Source organism: Artemia franciscana, chromosome 6 (assembly GCF_032884065.1).
Source record: "Artemia franciscana chromosome 6, ASM3288406v1, whole genome shotgun sequence".
Taxonomy (NCBI): domain Eukaryota; kingdom Metazoa; phylum Arthropoda; class Branchiopoda; order Anostraca; family Artemiidae; genus Artemia; species Artemia franciscana.
The window spans coordinates 24398398-24420872 of NC_088868.1; the positions used below are offsets into that span (position 1 = coordinate 24398398).

The window sequence follows — 22475 nt, forward strand, 5'->3', positions numbered from 1 at the left end:
TGTAACTATTGGTATCAAAATTCCATTTTTTAGAGTTTCGGTAACTATTGAGCCAGGTCGTTCCTTACTACAGTTCGTTACCACGCACTGTTTGATAAAACATACATTTCATATATTTCGCTTTAAAATTGCTTAAAATATATATTGCTTTCAGTAAAGTGCGAATGAAACTCCCACTCTAATCGAAATGCAAGAGAGACGACTTCTCAGTTCATATATCTAGTAATTTCTGTTCGTTTTGAGTTTGAACATCAGTTTTATTTCTGGAATCTAATAAGTTCAATGTTGGTTTCGTGTTTTATCAAGTCTAATATCCGAAATATCCATTTCTTTTAACAATAACATCTGTTTTTTCGTTACATTATAACTAGAGTACAAGGGGGACTACTTCCCAGTTCATATATCTTGTAATTCTGTTCCTTTTTAGTTTGAGTTGAATATCAGTATGATTTTTGGTACATTTTAAGTTCATTATTGGTTTCATTTTTTATTAAGTTTAATATCTGCTTCTTTTAACTTTTAATTAAGTGTTCATTATAATGTCTGATCATTCTTTACTCTGCTCCAGACATAGCTTTGCTCTAAACTTTTGTAATTTTTATTTTATTTTATTCAATTACTTGAGAAGAGCCAAAGCCAAAGAACCTTGTGAAGAGCCAAAGAACACATACATTGCGTCTTTTAATAGACAGAAGATCATAAAGAGAATAAAAGAAGAGAAAAATAATTTTTTTCAATAAAAGTAAAGCGCAATATCGAAACTTAAAAGGAATGATTTCCCCAGGTTAAAAGATATTGTTAAACCTTAAATATCGTTTTTTTTCGTTTTTCTCATAAAAAAACAAATCGTTCCTCCTGTACGCTTTAGATTTTGAAGTATACATTTGCCCCTTGCAATCTTGTAAAGCGACAATATTTCAAATATAATGGGTTTTTTTTAATTGACAAATATATGAACTTTTTCTTGGGAAGGAGGATTTTCTGGGGGAGGTTGGTATTTTCCAAGGAAAGAAGGCAAAATGGACAAAGAAACTTCCCCAGGTAAAGAAATTTTTCAGAAAATTTTTGTACGAGGTGGGAAGGGAAGGGGATTTCCTGGCATATCTTGAAAAACGGTCAGAAATTAAATAAAAATTAAGTTTTTTCTACTGAAAGTAAGGAGTGACATAAAAACTTAAAACAAACGGAGATTATTTAGTGTATAAGGGTGCTACACTTTTCAATTCCTTGCTCTTTACGTTAAAGTTTGACTTTTTCTATTTCTTTTAGGAAGACTGCTCAAACACAAAGGCCGTGAAATTTGGATGAGAAGTATTTTAATAACTATCTTTAGTTTCTGTTTAAAGAGCATCTCCTTGTCTTAAGTTTTAATATGGCTCCTTATTTTCAGGTGATAAAACTTGATTTTTAATTTTGAGAAAAAGCAGGCAGCTAACTGTCTGGTGCAAATACACTGACCAGTACTAAGTGAACTAACTGATTGGTGCAAATAAAGATAGGGAAGGAGGAATTTTCGATAATCCATCGTTTCCCAAGGCTCTTGAGAATTTTAAGAACTAGTAAAAATATCTGTTTGAATGCTATGAAGAATTAAACAGTATAGAGTCTAATGAAAATCGAATTACCCTGATGCTGGGGCGCAAGGACGTTTAGGAATCACATGTAAGCGAATGGATAATGAAGCACCTGAGGCTGGGACATCACAGATATGCAAGGAACCTAGGTCTTTCATTCCTATCTCTGAAAGCCACAGGAAAACAGCCGTACGGAGATGAAGCTAAGAGAGAGCAGAATAACACGAACGGCTACTGAAGCCATTACCGGTACTGGAAATTTTTGTCACAATGAATGACGAGCTGATTTCCCCTGTATTCAAAAATATGAGATGTCCACATTAATAGAAGAGCATTGAATAGGCGAACTTCTAACCAGGATTACATGTCGGCTAATGTTGGATTTTAGACTTTAGGGCACAGTTCGGGAAAGTTGAGTATTGACTGACTTTGGGAAGACTACTTATAAGAATAATAAGCCATTTTGACATACTGAAAAAATACTGATTTTGCCATGTGTGTTCACACACTGAATCCATTTAATGACTTATCACACTAGCCAACAGAAGGTAAAGGGCTTCATCTAGATTGGTTGAAAGGATATCAAACAGTTCGTGGTAACGAACTGTAGTAAGGAGCGATCCGGCTCAATAGTAACCAAAACTCTAAAAAATTGAATTTTGATATCAATAGCTACATCAAAAGAATCGCATTTTAATGCTGATTTTAAATATATAAGTTTCATCAAGTTTAGTCTTAGCCATCAAAAGTTACGAGCCTGAGAAAATTTGCTTTATTTAGGAAAATAGGGGGAAACACCCCCTAAAAGTCGTAGGATCTTGACGAAAATGAAACCATCAGATTCAGCGTATCAGAGAACCCTACTGTAGAAGTTTCAAGCTCCTATCTACAAAAATGTGGAATTTTGCATTTTTTGCCCGAAGACAAATCACGGGTGCGTGTTTATTTGTTTGTTTTTTTTTTTTTTTTTTTTTCCCCAGGGGTCATCGTATCGACCAAGTGGTCCTAGAATGTCGCAAGAGGGCTCATTCTAACGGAAATGAAAAGTTCTAGTGCCCTTTTTAAGTGACCAAAAAAATTGGAGGGCATCTAGGCCCCCTCCCACGCTCATTCTTTTCCCAAAGTCAACGGATCAAAATTTTGAGATAGCCATTTTGTTTAGCATAGTCGAAAATCATAATAACTATGTTTTTGGGGATGACTTACTCCCCCACAGTCCCTGGGGGAGGGGTTGCAAGTTACAAACTTCAACCAGTCTTTACATATAATAATGGTTATTGGAAAGTGTACAGACGTTTTCAGGGGGATTTTTTTGGTTTTGGGGGTAGGGTTGAGGGAGGGGGCTATGTGGGAGGATCTTTCCTTGGAGAAATATGCCATGGGGGAAAAAAATTCAATGAAAAGGGCGCAGGACGAATCTGGTCACGTTAGAAAAAAACGTCAAATTAAGAGCTTAATATACAATGCTGGGTGTTCGGAGCCTCTCTATTATGGAGTATAATTTGAAAATAACACAACTATACGAGCGATAAAACATATATACCACAACCATAACTACTGCTAAGAGATAACACAACTATAAAGCGAAAACAGGTGAAAACTAACGGGAAAATAAACGAACTAAGAGGTGGAAGGGGCCCAGAGAAAAACTATAATCCTTTTTCAATTTTGAGCCTAACTTCCGCAAAGGAGTAATAATGTCAGAAGCCCCGAAATACCGAATTATTTTCTTTTCAAACAGTTCGTGGTAAGGAACTGTAGTAAGGGGCGACCCGGCTCAATAGTAAACGAAACTCTAAAAAACGGAATTTTGATACTAAAAGATACATCAAAAGATTCGAATTTTTACGCTGATTCTAAATATTAAGTTTCAATTAATTTAGTCTTTGTCATCAAAAGTTACGAGCCTGAGAAAATTTGCCCTATTTTGGAAAAAAGGGGGAAACATCCATTAAAAGTCACAGAATCTTAACGAAAATCACACTATCGCATTCGGTATATCAGAGAACTCTATAGCAAAAATTTCAAGCTCCTATCTAAAAAATGTGGAATTTTGTATTTTTTGCCTGAAGACAAATCACGGGTGCGTATTTATTTATTTGTTTGTTTTTTTTTTGTTTTTTCCCAGGGGTCATCTTATCGACCAAGTGGTCCTAGGATGTCGCAAGAGGGCTCATTCTAACGGAAAGGAAAAGTTCTAGTGCCCTTTTTAAGTGACCAAAAAATTGGAGGGCAAATAGGCCCCCTCCCATGCTCATTTTTTTCCAAAAGTCAACAGATTAAAATTTTAAGATAGCCATTTTGTTCAGCATAGTCGAAAACCATAATAACTATGTCTTTGGGAATGGCTTACTCCCCCACAATCCCTGAGGGAGGGGCTGCAAGTTACAAACTTTGACCAGTGTTTACATATAGTAATGGTTATTGGGAAGTGTACAGACGTTTTCATGGGGATTTTTTGGTTTGGGGGGTGGGGTTGATGGGAGAGGGCTTTGTGGGAGGATCTTTCCTTTGAGGAATATGTCACGGGGGAAGAAAAATTCAATGAAAAGGGCGCAGGATTTTCTAGCATTACTATAAAAAAAACAGTGAAAAAATAAACATGAAAACGTTTTTTCAAATGAAAGTAAGCAATAGCATTGAAATTTAAAACGAACAGAGATTATTACGCATATGAGGGGTTCTAAAAATACTTTAGAATAAAGAGCGAGGTATTCAGGAGGAGATAGATACCTCGCTCTTGATGCTAAAATATTTTTAGTGATTTCAACTATTTATTCTACGGCCTTTTTGATTCAGGGGTCATTCTTAAAGAATTGGGACAAAACTTACGATTTAGTGTAAAGAGCGAGGTATTAACGAGGGTACAAACCCCCTCGTACACATAATAAAAATATAAGAATATAAAAGTTTGTTACGTAAGTTAATTCTTAAGTTACGTATATTTTTTACTAATAAAAACGTTCGTTGAATATTAAAAGTTCTAGTAGCCTTTTTAAGCAACCGAAAAATTGGAGGGCAGCAAGGCCTCCTTCCCCACCCCTTATTTCTCAAAATCGTCTGATCAAAACTAAGAGAAAGCCATTTAGCCAAAAAAAATTAATATACTAATTTCATTTCAATAATTTATGTGCGGAGAGCCAAAATCAAACATGCATTAATTCAAAAACGTTCAGAAATTAAATAAAAAAAACTAGTTTTTTTAACTGAAAGTAAGGAGCGACATTAAAACTTAAAACGAACAGAAATTACTCCGTATATGAAATGGGTTGTCCCCTCCGCAGTCCCACGCTCTTTACGCTAAAGTTTTTCATTGTTTTAAAAAGTAGAATTGTGGCAAAGAGTCAAACTTTAGCGTAAAGAGCGTAGGACTGCGGAGGGGACAACCCATTTCATATACGGAGTAATTTCTGTTCGTTTTAAGTTTTAATGTCGCTCCTTACTTTCAGTTAAAAAAACTAGTTTTTTTTTATTTAATATCCCAAGGAGCAATTGTTAGTAGACGTTCATTTCCTTAGGGCAAGGGCGTATACATACACGTATAGATATACTGTGCATGTATGTATGGGTTTTCTTTATATTTATCATAAAGAAAAGGCTAAATTTAGATGCGTACCTTGATGCTTCTTCTTGGTATGGCTTCAGCTCCGAACGTTCTGGAGTTGGAGTCAGTTGACCAATAGGACTAGGAACCGACATATCCTAAAAATAACAAATTTGATTATTATTTTTAGGTTCAAAGATATTCTCAAAACTCAAATAATTTGTTTCTTAGATAAAGACAGAAAACGACAAAAATTTAAAAAGAAAGTTGAAGTGATGACAATGGAAAGAATAATGTTTAAATAGTAAGTTGAAACAAATTTATGGCCCTGATGTAGTTGTTTCCCTGTTTCCGTTAAATGTGCATGCTACATGCTGTTAAAACATATTTTTCTTTCTGGAAATAAAGTTTGTAGTTTATATTTTAAAATTTATTTTCTTCAAAACTAAGTATTTAGTATCAGTCTTTCATACAGCCCGAAAATTGAAACCTTTTGCTCAGAGCTGTTTTATTGCAGGGACTGATCTGTGATGTAAAATTGTGCTTTTTAGTCATGTACTTATGACCAAATGAAAAGCCTGGGACCGTTAAGTGGACTGGGAAGAGGGTATAAAAATATTTAAAGGAGGCGTGAGCTTAATAGAAGAGAAAAAAAGGAAAGTTTTATGCTGTCAGGTAAAGGAGGATTATACACGTTGTTGCCTTTAGGTTGCGTAGTGTGTGTGGTGATTTGTTAGTAGTAAAAGTAGTTATCTTTTGGGAGATCAAGAAATATCTGTTTTTATGAATTAATATTTTATCTTTTTCGGCAAATCGGTAAATTTGAATCTTTCTTACGATCATTCTTATTGACAATTTAAATATTTGTCAAATTGTTGCCTAATTTGTATTAAACACTATTTGGTACTTACGGATTATACGAGAAACACTCGAGAAGTGAAGTTTGGTTAATGTCAATGAAGGTTAGGTTACACTTCAAAAGATGTTACTTCTCATTAAATTGGTAAAAACTCGTAAGTGGATAAAGCAAAACTTTTTATCCCTACTTTTGTTTTTGATTTATCTGGATTTTTAATTTAGGCTACATTCAACATGGGCATAAATGGTTATGTTTGGTTCTTGCCGAATGTTCTCCCTTGTTCAAACTGGCTTGTATTTATGCAGCGTATGATGACATTAAAATTTCGGTAGTGGATAGACAACCTACATAAACATTTTCTCTTTTATTTATTATAACATTCTCTATTACTTATTTTTACTTATTCTAATAAAAATTGCAAAACACTGTCATTCATGAATATAAAAACTACGTCAATGGCCAGGGCTACTAAACACAGACGTTTAATAGAAATACTAGTTTTTTCCTCTTTTTTTGTACCGTGGCGATCATTTTGCAAGCTGTACAAGTGTGACAATATATTTTGCAATCATCTACCAGTATCATAAGAATATGTAGTGTGAAGCAGCAACTTTTATGTTAATTACAAGTGTATGCAAGTACTACAAAATAAAGCAGTAATAATAATTGCTAAATAATTAGGTCATGACAATTATTGACCTCCTATAATGCATTCAATATTAACTGTACATGAAAACAACTTTAAAATTGATTAAATGCTCCAAAGATACGATTTTCTGCTCCTCCAAGAACATTTTTTTGTAAAAGTAGGTACAACACTACAACAAATATTACCAAAGGAGGCTGATTGAGTCAGTGAAGGCCGAAACGGCTGTCCAAATAACAACTAAAAATATTCATCAGCTTTTCTTATGACAGATTGAAGTAAAATAGTCAAATAAGTAATCAGATTCTTTCCTCCCCCTCTTTATATTTGGCGCCGAAATTGGGATACAGATTCTTCTGGGACTATAAGTCCAAAAACAAAACTAGCTCTGGCTGTGATGGGGCAAAGGAAATCGAAACTTTTTTTTGGATTATCTTGACCATTGTGAACAGTGAAAGATCTACAATCAATGGCGCACTCAGAAAATAATTATGGGGGGGTGACCGGAGGTCTCTGGGCCAGCCAACGGAAAAAATCTGTATTTTAAGGCATTTCATTAAGTTTATTTTAGCTCTTCAAATGCAAATTTGAGTTTGGACTAATGATAATTTTTTAGAGGAGGGGGTTGGACTGAAGCTCCTTTATCTCCCTCAGTGGTTACACGCCTGTCTGCAATCACATAGGTGCTTGTAAAAATAGCTTAAGCATTACAAAAAATGTGCTTGAAAACTTTACCTTTAAAATTTTGTCTAACTTCCTACTGAATGTTTCACCCTGCAGCTCCCTAACTTGGTGAGTGTTCGTAGGTGTCTGAAATCCGGGAGATATTGAAAATGATGGTTTTTTACTGGTTTTTAATGAGGATTGCTGTTGAAAGCTGCGTTTTTTCACAGCAGTTGCAACCAATGCAGAAGACTGAAATATTAAAAAAACTTGGTAAATGAATTCAAGGCGAAATACATCATAAATATATAAACATCATAAATATCATAACATGAAGCAGCTCAGACTTTTGGCCCTTGAACCCTTTTTCAGAGACAATTTTTAATATTCGAATTACAATGGAATGAAAACACATGGAAAAAAGGAAATGATATAATTTGTTATCTTTAGTAAAAAAGATAGTTTTGTTTTTTTCCAAAAAAGCGTCATTATTTTCTATATAAATTAATAACTGCAAGCCCAAGTCACTCCAAAGTCTTTTCAAATTAAAAGGCTACGGTTTTGGACCAGGACGAAACGTATTCGAAGAAATTCAAAAGTAAAAATCGATTATAATTACTCATGGTAATATAAATGGATCAAGTTAATTGGTTTTAAATTGACTGTTGATTTGACCATGAAGAAAACATGGAGTGACGAGACGTCATTAAAAAATATTCATAAAAAAACAAGAGGCAAGAGCTCATATGGCGCTTGTGAAGAGATTGGAAGAGCCAAGAGATTCTTCCTACCAAGTTTCATTACGGTCTCTCCACTCTAAGTGCTTTCCAAGAGATATTTCTAATTTAATATAGTCTGGTGCCAGATATGCTTGCCAACTTTCATCGTCCTAGATTATCTAGAAGTGTCCAAGCTAGCAAATCCCCCCCCAAACTCCCCCAAATAGAGTGGATCCGGTCCGGTTATGTCAATAACGTATCCAGGACATGTGATTATTCTTCCAACGAAGATTCATCCCAATCTCTACACTCTAAGCGTTTTCCAAGATTTACCGTCCCCCCCAACTCTCCCAAAATCACTGGATCCCGTCGGGATCTAAAATAAGAGCTCTGAGATGCGAGGTCCTTCTTAAAATCAAATTTCATTAAGATCTGATCACCCACTCGTAAGTTAAAAATACCTCGTTTTTTCTAATTTATCCGAATTAATTCTCCTCCCCAAACTCCCCCGAAGAGGTCAAATCTGGTCTGGTTTTACCAGTCACGTATCCAGGACTTGTGTTTATTCTTCCCACCAAGTATCATCACGATCTCTCCACTCTGAGTGTTTTCCAAGATTTCCGGTTCCCTCCCCCATCTCCCCCCATTGTCACCGGATTCGGCCAGGATTAAAACTAAAAGCTCTAAGACGAGAGGTCCTTCTAAATATCAAATTGCATTAGGATCCAATAATTCGTTCGTAAGTTATAAACACCTCAATTTCTAATTACCGAATTAAGCCCCCCCCCAACTCCCCCTCCCCTCAAAAAAAAGTGGATCCAGTCCGGTTATGTCATTCCCGTATCTGGGACTTGTGGTTATTCTTCCCACAAAGTTTAATCCCGATTTCTCCGCTATAAGCGTTTTCCAAGATTTCCCCCTCTCCCAACTCCCCCAATGACACTGGATGCAGTCGGGATTTGAAAAAGAGGTATGAATTACGAAGTCCTTCTAAATATTAAATTTCATTAAGATACGATCATTCGTTAATAAGTTAAAAATACATCATTTTTCTAGTTTTTTCGAATTACCCCCCCCCCGTCAACTCCCCCAAAGAGGGTGAATTCTTTCCGGCTATGTCACTCACGTACCTAGGGCTTATGCTTATTTTTCCCGCCAAGTTTCATCCTGATCTCACCACTCTAAGCGTTTTCTAAGATTTCAGGTTTCCTGCTCCAACTCCCCCCAATGTCACCTGATCTGGTTGGGATTTAGAATAAGAGCTTTGGATATAATATATTTCTAAATCTAAAGTTTCATTAAGATCTAACCACCCGTTCGTAAGTTAAAAATATCTCATTTTTTAATTTTTTTTAAATTAACCGTGCCCCCACTACCCCCAGATGATCGAATCGAGGAAACGACTATTTCTAATTTAATCTGGTCTGGTTTCTGATACACCAACAAAATTTCATCGTCCTAGCTTGTTTGGAAGTACCCAAACTAGCGAAACTGGGACAGACAGACCGACAAAAATTGCCATAGCCATATGTCACTTGGTAAAAACCTTTGTTAAAACTTTGCACATCCGAACTAGATTGCATTTCACAGTACTTTTATTTTATGTAATGAAGCAACGCATATAGGTTACCGAAAATCGATTTTTTTTTTTTTTGTATAACGTTGCTATAACGCCCAAAGTTAATGTCTGACATTTTTATACTTAATAGATAACTGCCAAAGGCCATTTACAAAGTTGCCCTCGGTAGTGGTTTGTTTGCCATTTAAATTGCAAATGTTCGAGATAATCCTATTTCTAGAAAGCGGGAAAAATAGAAAACATTTTGTTCTCCAAAGATCTGAGGAATTATTTTTTAATCGTTTATTTTTCTTTTAATGAAGGACCTAAATGCCAGACTTTATAATGATATTCACAAAATAAAATGCATATTAGCCTCATTCTTACCACTTTTTCAGGAGTTGGTATGATTGTTAGCAACTCTGTATCAACATCTTTGTCCAAGAGCTTGGTTTTACCTGCGGTAATTGGCATTTTCTCAACCCCAATAAGGTCAGAATGTCCCTTAACTATAGACGACTTAACAATATTAAATTCACCAAGAGCACTGACAATCATACGACTCGTCGGATCATTCTCACATATCACCTGAAATTATTGGATTTTATTTTAAACTAATAAAAAACAAGTTTTTCAACTGAAAGTAAGGAGCAACATTAAAACTCAAAACCAATAGAAATCATTTCGTATATGAAAGCTTTTTAGCACTTCTAAAAAACCTTTTTAATCTAATCAAAAGGCCCTTACATTTCAGGAGTCGTTCTTAAAAAACTGAAAAACAAGTCAAACTTTAGTGTACAGAGCAAGATATCGAGGAGAAGAACAACCTCCTCATATACGGGATAATTTCTGTTCGTTTTGACTTTTAATGGTGCTTCTTAATTTCAGTTGAAGAAACTTGTTTTTTTTATTTGATTTCTCATCTTTTTTCAAATAATACCGACAAATCTTACCCCCCCCCCTATGAAAAAAAAATCACTCCCCTAACGAGAAATTCATCCGTTGAAAGTTCATCCCCGTTAAACCCCCCCCCCCCCCCTGACATAAAATTTCCTCCTGGGACTTCCTTCCTCACTGAACCAGCACCCCCCCCAGTAGATTTCTTATGAACGATTCCGCCTGAAAAATTCTCCTTAGCATGTTTTTATTGGAATACAAAATTTAATTTTTAATCGTTTTTTCCAATCACTCTGGAAATCCCCCTTCTGTAGAATTTTTTTCTGGGAAATAACCCCCTCCCCCAGTTGGAAGCTGCTTCCGCCATGGAAAATTACTTTTGCAGAAAATTCTCCCATGGAAAATTCATCTAGTGGAAAATCCCCCCTAACTAAAAAATTCTCCACACAATTCCTAACCCGCAGAAAATTTCCCCCGGAACAATTCCTCAATCTTACATGCGGAGAGAATTTTTAAGGAGAATTGTCTGGGGGAAATTTTCAGCAGGAAAGGAATCGTCTGAGGAAACTTTCCGGGAGGGGGGTATTCACAGGATGAAATTTCCATGAGACGTTTACCATAGAAAGAGGGGGGATTTCTGGCATGACTTTTAAAACGAACAATATTAAAAGTTATAACTGACAGAAATTATTCCATATCAGAGGGGATTGTCCCCTCATCAATCCTTCACCCTTTACACTAAGGTTTAACTTTCTGTCCTAGTTCTTTAGTAATGACTCCTGGAAAACAATAGCCATTTCATTAGAATAAAAATCTTTTTTTAAAGCCCTAACAAATGTTAGCGCAACGAGCAAGGATTGAGGATGGGCAACCCTGTTCATAAATATGGTAATTTCTATTAATTTTAAGTTTGATTTTGCTTATCTTTCGATTTAATTGACATAAATAGTACTTGATATATTTACTGGAATAGTATATATATATATATATATATATATATATATATATATATATATATATATATATATATATACATATATATATATATATATATATATATATATATATATATATATATATATATATATATATATATATATATATATATATATATATATATATATATATATATGGAGGATATAATTGTCCTTTCTTTAAAGAGGAAGAAGATTTGGACCCTTTTCTCGAAGTGTACATGGTGTTTTCTGACTTCAGGGGAAAATATATACAAGAGATTGACCTGCTGATCCCTGTCATGTCAATAATTCAATAATTCACCAATACAACAATGACAATAACTCGACAAAACGACAAACCTGACGAAAATAACTCCAACAGGTGTTTTCGATACGACAAAATGAAAAATACGAAGAAAGGGGACAATACGACAAAACGAAAAACCCAACGACAATACCTTGAGCTGGCGTGTAAAGATAAAGGATTAGAAAGAAGGAAAGGTTTGTAAAAGTAAGTTATATTGTTTCTATATTACGTTTTCTGGCTTTTTAATTTGTTCTGTTATCGATTTCCATATTTGTATACATTTTTGTGTATATGGCCCTTAGGTTTGCGCTGATTAGTCTAGGTCTGTTAGGAGTTACTAGTTTTGTTTCAAGTGTATTGAACTTCAAGTTATGAGCCCCATTCCGCCGCTAATGATTAATAAGCCCAGAAAATCATGACAAACCCATATAACATATAGCCAACTCTTACGTATAGCCAAGGGTCAAAGTTCTTTTTCTAGATAAATAAACCTAGTTTCCACTTTTTTTATATGCTAAATTAGGTAAACATATTAACTTTTTTATCGGTAAACATATTAGGTAAATATATTACTTTTTTAATCGGTAAACATATTACCATTTTAATCGGTAAACATATTACCTTTTAATCGGTAAACATATTACCTTTTTAATAGGCGGAAAAGATGGAAGAGGTTCCTCACTGTCACTGTCACGTTGTTGCAATGCACGCTTGCGCTCCTTGCATGCCAACTGACGCGCCTGTTGTCTATTTGTAAGACTTGACATTATCTGAAATATAAGAGAAATATATGGTTTATCATTTTCTACAGATAAGGTACATCAACTTCCCTTTTCCAAGGGAAAATTTAATAAAAAAAATTATAAACTAATTAAAACCCAACATGATGTCTTTAATTTTCTGTCTTCGAATCCTAGTAGCACCTTTATCACTTCTATTGGGAGGTGCGGATATTTCCATTGTGACAGCATCACACATTGAATTGTCATGAATTCTTACAAAAATTAAAGGTTATTGTCTTAATCATGACATGTTAAAGGTTAGCCTGGGCTAAAAGACTGTCCTTCCAACTTACGTTCCTAACTCCATCAGATAGACAAGAATTTATTTCCGTAATCAAAGAAAACAATGTTGTCAAAATTTCATTAATTAAAACTTTGTCTGACCCAAACAATGTGTACGTATAACTCCTAAGAGAGAAAACTTTGGTGTTAGGAATTAACAACCACCAGCGTTTTAACGGTGCTGCCAACCAGAACAGAAAAAATCACAACAAATTTGATTTTAGTTGGGGCAAGTTCAAGTCTCAGTTTCAGGATTTTAGTTTATTTTAACAGTCAGAGACGAAATTTGCTATAGGACAGGGGGTATCTGCAGCCACCCCCTAGCTGAAATTTAGCGTCTTCAAAAATCTTGTCAAAACGGACATAGGCTTTCATAATTGAAGCATCCGGAGAAACAGATCATTTTTCTTTAGTATACTTCTGCCTTTATTATATTCAATGATTTATTTTAAAGTTTTTACTGTCAATTTTTACTCGAATTTGGAAAATTGAGTTGGGCACAATTCTGCCCCCCCCCCACCTTTGATTTTGACGAACTTTTGCTATTGGAAGAAACTAAAAGCAGACATCTATGTAAAGCGGTCAGTAAGAGATATATGACTGAATTAAACCGTGATGTGGGAATCTAAGAATTATCCCAACAAGATACTTTAAGTCCTGTTAGAATAACTCCTCTGCACATCTTTATTTTAATTAAACCAGTATTACCTTTAAGAGTTGTTAAACGAAAAATCAAGTTTTTCTCACCTGAAAGTGAGGAGCATCATTGAAACTTTAAAAGAACAAAAACTGTTTCGTAAATGAGGGGGGCTACCTCCTCCTCAATACCTTTCTCTTTACACTAAAGTTTTTAGCAGTTAAAAAAAAATATTCTTATTGTAATTAAACTCTGTCCAATTAAATTGTTTGTTTCAGGAGTCGTTCTTTAGAATTTGGGATGAAGGTCAAAATTTACCGTAAAGCGGAAGGCATCGAGGAGAGACAACCCCCTCACATACAAAGTAATTTCTGTTCGTTTTAATATTTAATGTTGCACCTTACTTTCAATTAAAGTTTCTTTTTTATTTAATTTCTGATCATTTTTCAAGCAATGCCGGGAAATCTGGCTCCCCTTCATGAAAAATTCCCTACCTCCCACGAAAAGTTCCTCTCAAGTCCCCCCAAATAAATACCATCCTCGCTAAAAATCCGTAAAAATTCGTAGTGAGGGGGTTCTAGTTTCTATCAACAAGCACCCCCTTCCAATCCCGGTGCTGGCACTTTTTAAGCTAGTGAATATTTGGAAAAGCTTCATCAAGACGCAGTGCTTGTCAAACAGTTCGTGGTAACGAACTGTAGTAAGGAGTGACCCGGCTCAATAGTAAACGAAACTCCAAATAACGGAATTTTGATGCTAATATATACATCAAAAGAATTGGATTTTTATGCTGATTTTAAATATATAAGTTTCATTAAATTTGGTCTTTGTCATCAAAAGTTACGAGCTTGAGAAAATTTGTCTTATTTTAAAAAAAATAGGACAAAACACCCCATAAAAGTCACAGAATCTTAACGAAAATTACACCATCGCATTCGGCGTATCAGAGAACCCTATAACAAAATTTTCATGCTCCTATCTACAAAAATGTGGAATTTCGTATTTTTTGCCAGAAGACAAATCACGGGTGCGTGTTTAATTGTTTGTTTTTTTTTCCCAGGGGTCATCGTATCGACCAAGTGGTCCTAGAATGTTGCAAGAGGGCTCATTCTAACGGAAATGAAAAGTTCTAGTGCCCTTTTTAAGTGACCAAAAAAATTGGACGGCACCTAGGCCCCCTCCCACGCTCATTTTTTCTCCAAAGTCAACAGATCAAAATTTTGAGATAGCCATTTTGTTCCGCATAGTCGAAAACCATAATAACTATGTCTTTGGGAATGACTTACTCCCCCACAGTCCCTGGGGGAGGGGCGCAAGTCACAAATTTCGACCAGTGTTTACATACCAGTGTCGACCGGTGTTGAGGGGAGGGGGCTATGTTGGAGGAGCTTTCCTTGGAGAAATATGTCATGGGGGAAGAAAAATTCAATGAAAAGGGCGCAGGATTTTCTAAAATTACTATAAAAAAAACAATGAAAAAATAAACATGGAAAAGTTTTTTCAATTGAAAGTAAGGAGTAGCATTGTAACTTAAAACGAACAGAGATTATTACGCATATGAGGGGTTCTAAAAATACTTTAGCATAAAGAGCGAGGTATTTAGGAGGAGATAAATACCTCGCTCTTTATGCTATAGTATTTTTAGTAATTTCAACTATTTATTCTACGGCCTTTCTGATTCAGGGGTCATTCTTAAAGAATCGGCACAAAACTTACGATTTAGTGTAAAGAGCGAGGTATTAACGAGGGTACAAACCCCCTCATATACATAATAAAAATTTAAGAATATAAAAGTTTGTTACGTAAGTTAATTCTTAAGCTACGTATATTTTTTACTAATAAGAAAATTCGTTAAAAATTAAAATTTATAGTTACGTTTTTGTGTAACCGAAAAATTGCATGGCAACTAGGCCTCCTTCCCCATCCCTTATTTCTCAAAATCGTCTGATCAGAACTAAGAGAAAGCCATTTAGCCAAAATCAAACATGCATTAATTCAAAAACGTTCAAAAATTACATAAAAAAAACTAGTTTTTCTAACTGAAAGTAAGGAGCGACATTAAAACTTAAAACGAACAGAAATTACTCCGTATATGAAATGGGTTGTCCCCTCCGCAATCCTTCGCTCTTTACGCTAAAATTTGACTCTTTACCACAATTCTGCTTTTTAAAACAATTAAAAGCTTTAGCATAAAGAGCAAGGGATTGCGGAGGGGACAACCCATTTCATATACGGAGTAATTTCTGTTCGTTTTAAGTTTTAATGTCGCTCCTTACTTTCAGTTAGAAAAACTAGTTTTTTTTATGTAATTACGTAATAGGAGATACTTTTCTTCAAGATTTCTTTCAAAGGTAATAAAGGATTGTTTAAAAATCTACGTGGGCTAGGTAGAAAAAACTTCTCAGTGTCTGCTAGTGTGGAACCCTCGGTTGTGAAAAAATAGTTGATTCCTTAGAGAGAGGAGTGGTAACCTAATAATATTTCTAACAAGAACAAACCATGTTTTGAAAATAATTTTATTTTCAGTACTAACAATTGAATACTAAGAATCTCACTTTTTTTCACATCAAGATATTTTTTCTTCAAGACATTCTTCATAACGTTTTTTAATGTTTCAAGATGTTTTTGAAGAGATTTTTCTTCAAGATGTTTCAAGAGATTTCCAAGACATTTATCTTCAAGACGTTTTTTAAGAAGTTTTCTTCAAGAAATTTTCAAGTTGTTTTTAGATAGTTTAAGGCATTTTTTACAAGATTTCTTCAATACTTGGTTCTTCAGGACCCGCTAATCGAGTGGGAAACCTCCGGGTTGAAAAATTATACATACATTCTTTGATTCGTATAAAATTGTTTTAGCAGCTAGAAAACAAAGTGGTTTTTGTGGGCATTTCATGTGCAGCCAACTCCTTTTTTAAGGATTCAGTCTTTTTCTCATATGCATTCAAAAATGGTCCATACATTGTTTGATTCATATGGGACTTTCCATTTCGTTATTAAAATGTAATACTCTAAGGCAGTTTACGCCACCGTGACAAAATTAATTTTCCTACAAAATTAACCCTAGAAACGAAAATTGATAATTTTTTTATTTTAACATTTGACTCTTCGTTTGATTATTAGAACGTGATAGTCCAGGGCAGTTCCCGCCACTGTGGCATTATACTTCTTTCCTTTGGCACCCTGTGGCACAAACTGTCATTCCTAAAGCGTTTTCAACCATTTTCCTACAAAAACAACCCTATAAACTAAAATTGATCATTGTTTTTATTTGAACCGCGAGAACTTTCAATTTCATAGTTAGAAAGTGATAGCCCAGCATGGCACTAGGCAGCCGGCCTGTGGCATACACTATCATTCCTAAGGCATTTCCAACCATTTTACTACAGAAATAACTCTATAAACCAAAATGGATCATTGTATTTATTCAAACAGCCGAACTTTCCATTTCATCATTAAATCTTGATATTCCAAGGTAGTTCACACGACCATATCGCGCCCCTTCTTCTTATTATGATTTTGCCAAAAAAATCTTTATTGTTAAAAAGGGCATAGAATTTCAAAAATTTCTTGAATAAGCCTTCTTCTTATTCATTTCAACCAGTCATATTCTCCCCTGCAAAACTAATAACTCGTAAAACATACAGAAATCGCCTTCTAATAAAGGAGACAGAGACAAAAAAAAACATGCACACAAGCACACAGTCTCAAGACACAAGAACACACAAAGACAGACAGAAGGACAAAAACACACACAAACATACGGTCAGACACACGGGCACAGGGAGAGAGAGAAAAACACACACAAACACACAGAGTCAGACACACGAAGACAGACAAGCAGAAATCCAGTGGATTCATCGATTGGAAAACAGATTATCGATAATATCAATTGCAAATCACATAGAAACTATTCCTAAGAATATAATATTTGGAATTATTTTGTTGGTTCAATTACTTAACACGTCAATCCATTGTGGAAATCTCTGGTCTTACGTTCAATTTCTACAGTGGACCAGAAACCTTTGTTGTCATTGGATTATAAAGATTGCCTGAGGAAAAAATCTTGTAAAAAACATTTCTCGTAAAAATGTCTTGAAAACAAAAACAAATCGAAAAAAAATGTCTTCAGGGAAAAGAAATGCTGAAATAAAAGATCTTGAAGAAAAAGAATCTTGAAGAAAAACAAAGATCAAAGAAAAAAATCGCATTGTAGAGAACAAATCTTGAAGAAAAAACATTGAAGAATTGGCTGGGTTCCCTGTACGACTTGTGGGCCCTAAAGAAACAAGTTTTGGAAAAATGTTTAAGAAGAATGTCTTTAAAAAAAATATCTTCAAACGTCTTGAAAAATGTATTGAAGAAATCTTGAATAAAACTGTACGTCTTGAAACATTATATATATGAAAGGCCAAATATTCTGGTGTATCTCTTGATACACCAGAATAATGTCCCTGATAATAATAATGTCCAACGCCATTTAGACTGCCTTTACCTATGGAGGCTATGCTAAACCAGAATACAAAATACAACTGAGAGCAGTAACAAAATGAGGTATAGAAAAAAAATCCTTTAGATAGCAGTGGTATATTTTGTGAGTATTCAATAAGAAAAACAAGTTTTTTTCTACCGAAAGTAAAGAGAAACATTAATTGAAACGAACTGATTGATTGAAACAAATAGAAAATTACCCATGTCTACTACCTCCTCAGAAATCGTTCTTTATGCTAAAATCTTGAAGATCTTTAAAAACACTGTTCATTATAATTTAAAGGCCTTTGTGTTCCAGCTGTCTTTCTTAAAGAATTGTGACAAAAAGTCAATCTTAAACGTAAAGAGCAAGATTTGTGGAGGGGGCAGCCCTTGTTCATATATGGAATAATTTCTGCTTGTTTTAAGTATTATTGTTGCTCATTCCTTTCAGTTGAGAAAAACCTGTTTTATTAACCGATTTCGTATTGTTTTTCAAATTATGCCGGGAAAGCACTTGCTCCCCAACCTTTCATGAAGAAGTTGCCCTGGAATATTTATCGCAGATATTCCCCATTGGAAAATTCGCCGCATGGAAAATCCTTCCCAAAACGTTCTCGCATGTTTCCCAAGAACAGATGTTGTTGTTTTTTGGGGTTTGACGCGTTCGACCAATAGGTCATATGCGTTCGTATCACTCAGTTGTTCCGTGCCTTCTATAATCACTAGCTTGCTTGGGTGTCACTCCAGTCAGTATTCACTGAGCCAGAACAGTATCGCTTGACTTGCTAATGGAGGGGGGTTATTTGCCTGCAGCAACTGCCTGCGTTGAAAAACGGGAATCACAATACTGCAACTATGCATTGTCAAACAGCAATTAAAATACATGTACAACACAATAATAAAAAGTAATACAATTTTTACACATTATAACCAATATCAATACAACCAAATGTCGATAAAATATATCTAAAATGACAAATAGGGAAATTCTAAAAATCCTATTAAACAGGTAATAATAATAAAACAAAAAAAAAAAATTATAGGGAATGAACCAAACCAGTAGTCTTAACAAATCTACCTAATAGGTTTGTGCTTAGTATCTTAGCCCAAGGAGGAGACGTGTGATGTCCCAGAACAGAACGCATTGTGAATGCACTAAATGCCTTCTCACAGCAATTTCTTAATCCTTGTCTTTCTTTTTCGTATTTTCTACAGTTAAAGATGATGTGACATATATCTTCATACACTCCACAAGTGTCACAGTTGGGGGATGGAGCCATTTTCCACTGGAATAGTGTTGATTTTGTCTTTGCATGGCCACATCTAAGACGAAATAGGGGAAGTTCAATTTAGGTGAATTTATTTTTAGAACACAAAGCAGGATTGTTTTTTGAGAAGAGATGGCCAAAAATTAGGTGAAAGGGACTGCGGTGTATCGTAAAGTAGGCTATTACAAAATTGCTAGGCTAGGGGGTAGGTTGATAGGCTCCCTTCCAGGTATACATCTACTTTTAAATGCCACCGGACTGCAATATTTATCACCTAAGCCGGAAACCTTGATGTGAGGTTTCGGTATTAGTATTAAAACTAATTAAAATTAGTATTAAAATAATACTTATTTTAGTAGTTTTTCAGCAATAACAATGAAAACATAATTTACCAAAGAATAATCAGAAAACAAAATAGACATACCATTCAAGAAATCAAATAATGAGGTATGACCAAAATTCTACCATCCAAAGTTATTTTGAGGTCAAAAGAACTGTAATCAGTTATTTATAACTAAGCATAAGATCTTTAGTTATCAAGAGTTGAAAAATAACTGAATTGCTTAAATCCCCAGATAGTTTGAGGTCAAACAAAGTGTTTCCACTAATTAATCAGTGGCTTTTCGTATTAAAATAATAAATTGCCACGGGCAAAAAAGGAAGTGGTTGAATATTGAACACGTCAATTAATGAGATTTTATAGTTTGACACTTTTGGTAGATACTAAACACATTATTTAAAAACTAAGAGCTTACACACGCTTTAACAATCATAGAATAAACCTTAAAAACATTGAAAATACACTGCCTAAGCTATTCTTAGTCTATAAAAATAAACTATGATTTTTTTTAAAAATATACCCGCACAAAATATCTACTACCATTTAGCTCAAAGCCGTATCGAGGGGAGAGGAGTTAGGGGGCTTTAATCCCCCCCCAAAAGTGTTTGTTTAACTCGTAAAAAATAACTAAAATGAATATTGACAAGGTTTTGATACCTTTCTAAAAGTTTTTGTGTCCCCTCGAAAAAATCGTTTTGCACTCCCTGCCCCCCCCAAAAAAAAATCATAGATACGGTCCAGATTAAGCTAATGTGAAATAAACTGTTTATGAAAGAACAAGATTTTCTTTAAACGAATCCTTTTGAAAAGAGGGGGAAAATATATTTTCAACTCAAACACGTAGGCTAACAGGATTTTTTTTTTAAACCAATGAAAAAATTATTTGATAATTTGAATAAGAATTACCCAACATTCGGTGGAGTTTGGTAGAAAAAACGTACCTATAATTATAATCTTTATAAATATAAAATAATAATTCTATAATAATCGAGATGACAGGAAAACGAACAAAGGGTTTATTTCCTGGAAATCTCAGTAGCTCGAAATCTAATTTAGTAGATTATTCTTGTTTTTAAATATTTTATAGAGTCTGATTAACGACGCTTCTTGGCGACTAAGGTGCTTTTGTTGACCATGTAAAGTCTTGCTACAGCTGAGTTTGAACTCTGGGACTCGTATTACCAAGCTGAGACCAAATCTACTTCGCCACCTCAGGGCTGTAGTTCAACATTATACTACTACTAACACAAAAATGTCAATATTATGAATAAAATGAAACTATTTTAGATATAATTGGTTTCAGTAAAGCTTAAATGACGCAATAACCTTTCGAAGGTTTATTAGTTTTTAATTTTTAGCGCCCGGGCAGTACGATTATCGAAAATTAGCTATGCAGAAGAGAACATTCTGTAAAAAAAAGGAGCGGTACCCTTTGGTGAATGCAAACGGGTTTAGAAGGTGTTCCTTTACTTTACCTAGCAAAATTTGAAAAAGCAGCGTTTCCAGTTGTGACCTGATTTTAAAAGACCAAATCACAAAAAAGGTAAAAAGACGCATGAAGAATTTTGTTTCGCCTCCAGCATTAGCCTTTAGTCAAGTTGAGGAAGGAGTAAAAAAAAGTAATCAATTAAAGAAAACGTGAGGATAATTGATAAAACATTGACAAGAATGAATACATTTATTTTGGGTAAATTATTTGACAATTTATAGATTATGCAAATTTGATTGTTTACAGATAGGATTTATCACTAGGAAGGGGAAAAAATGTTCCAAACTGGTTGTGCACCAAAAGAGTAAGGATTCAAACATGAAACCATAGCGAGTTTTGAGGGGTATTTTAAACTAAACCAAAACCATGTGCATCCTGGTTATGTGGAAGAATGAGTAAAATTAGAAAACAATTAATTAAAGAAAAAACGACATGATAATTTATAAAATATTTACAGCAAAGACCACGTTTATTTTAGTTGGCAATTTAAAAATCATGCATTTTTTATTGTTTATGCACAAGAAATATCAATGAGAAAAGGGGGAGTGGTTCAACCCAGTTGTGCCCCTAAAGAGTAAGGATGACAATATGAAACTTTAGTGAATGTTTAGGGGTGTTTTGGACCAAAGCAAAAGACACTAGGTGCGTCCGGTTAATGAAAAATCTGCGTCTGCAATACCTTAAGAGCTGGGGCGTAGCTACAGTATTTTTATTGGGGGGGGGGAGATACAGTGCTATAGGGGTAGGCGTTGTTCAAGTGGTAGTGAAGAAAAGTAACTATTTAACAAACACACTACTTGGTGAATTTAGAACATTACACAGCACATATAAAATTACATAAAAAGACTAGTTTTTTTAACTGAAAGTAAGGAGCGACATTAAAACTTAAAACGAACAGAGATTACTCCGTATATGAAATGGGTTGTCCCCTCCGCAATCCCTCGCTCTTTACGCTAAAGCTTTTAATTGTTTTAAAAAGTAGAATTGTATCAAAGAGTCAAACTTTAGCGTAAAGAGCGAGGGATTGCGGAGGGGACAACCCATTTCATATACGGAGTAATTTCTGTTCGTTTTAAGTTTTAATGTCGCTCCTTACTTTCATTTAAAAAAAACTAGTTTTTTATGTAATTTCTGAACGTTTTTGAATTAATGCATGTTTGATTTTGGCTCTCCACACATAAATTATTAAAATGAAATTTGCATATTAATTCCTTTTTTGGCTAAATGGCTTTCTCTTAGTTTTGATCAGACGATTTTGGGAAATAAGGGATGGGGAAGGAGGCCTAGTTGCCATGCAATTTTTCGGTTATATAAAAAAGGCAACTATAATTTTAATTTTTCACGAATTTTTTTATTAGTAAAAAATATACGTAACTTAGGAATTAACTTACGTAACAAACTTTTATATTCTTTAATTCTTATTATGTATATAAGGGGGTTTGTACCCTCGTTAATACCTCGTTCTTTATACTAAATCGTAAGTTT

General features: G+C 34.5%; 1 protein-coding gene across 2 annotated transcripts in view; it reads right to left on the reverse strand.

The window, feature by feature from the left end:
• The window catches only part of LOC136028224 (uncharacterized), a 43680-nt gene extending 23942 nt beyond the window's left edge, over nucleotides 1-19738 (reverse strand). The window contains exons 1-5 of one of the 2 annotated variants that reach the window (XM_065705947.1): nucleotides 19586-19738; nucleotides 12368-12493; nucleotides 9951-10151; nucleotides 7359-7538; nucleotides 5191-5276 (exon numbers count right to left, since the gene is read on the reverse strand). In XM_065705947.1, the coding sequence (XP_065562019.1) occupies nucleotides 5191-5276; nucleotides 7359-7538; nucleotides 9951-10151; nucleotides 12368-12493; nucleotides 19586-19588 (596 nt within the window). In that variant the 5' untranslated portion in view covers nucleotides 19589-19738. The remainder of the gene's footprint in view (nucleotides 1-5190; nucleotides 5277-7358; nucleotides 7539-9950; nucleotides 10152-12367; nucleotides 12494-19585) is intronic. The other variant, XM_065705948.1, reaches the window with a different exon arrangement.
• Nucleotides 19739-22475: the final 2737 nt, after the last annotated feature.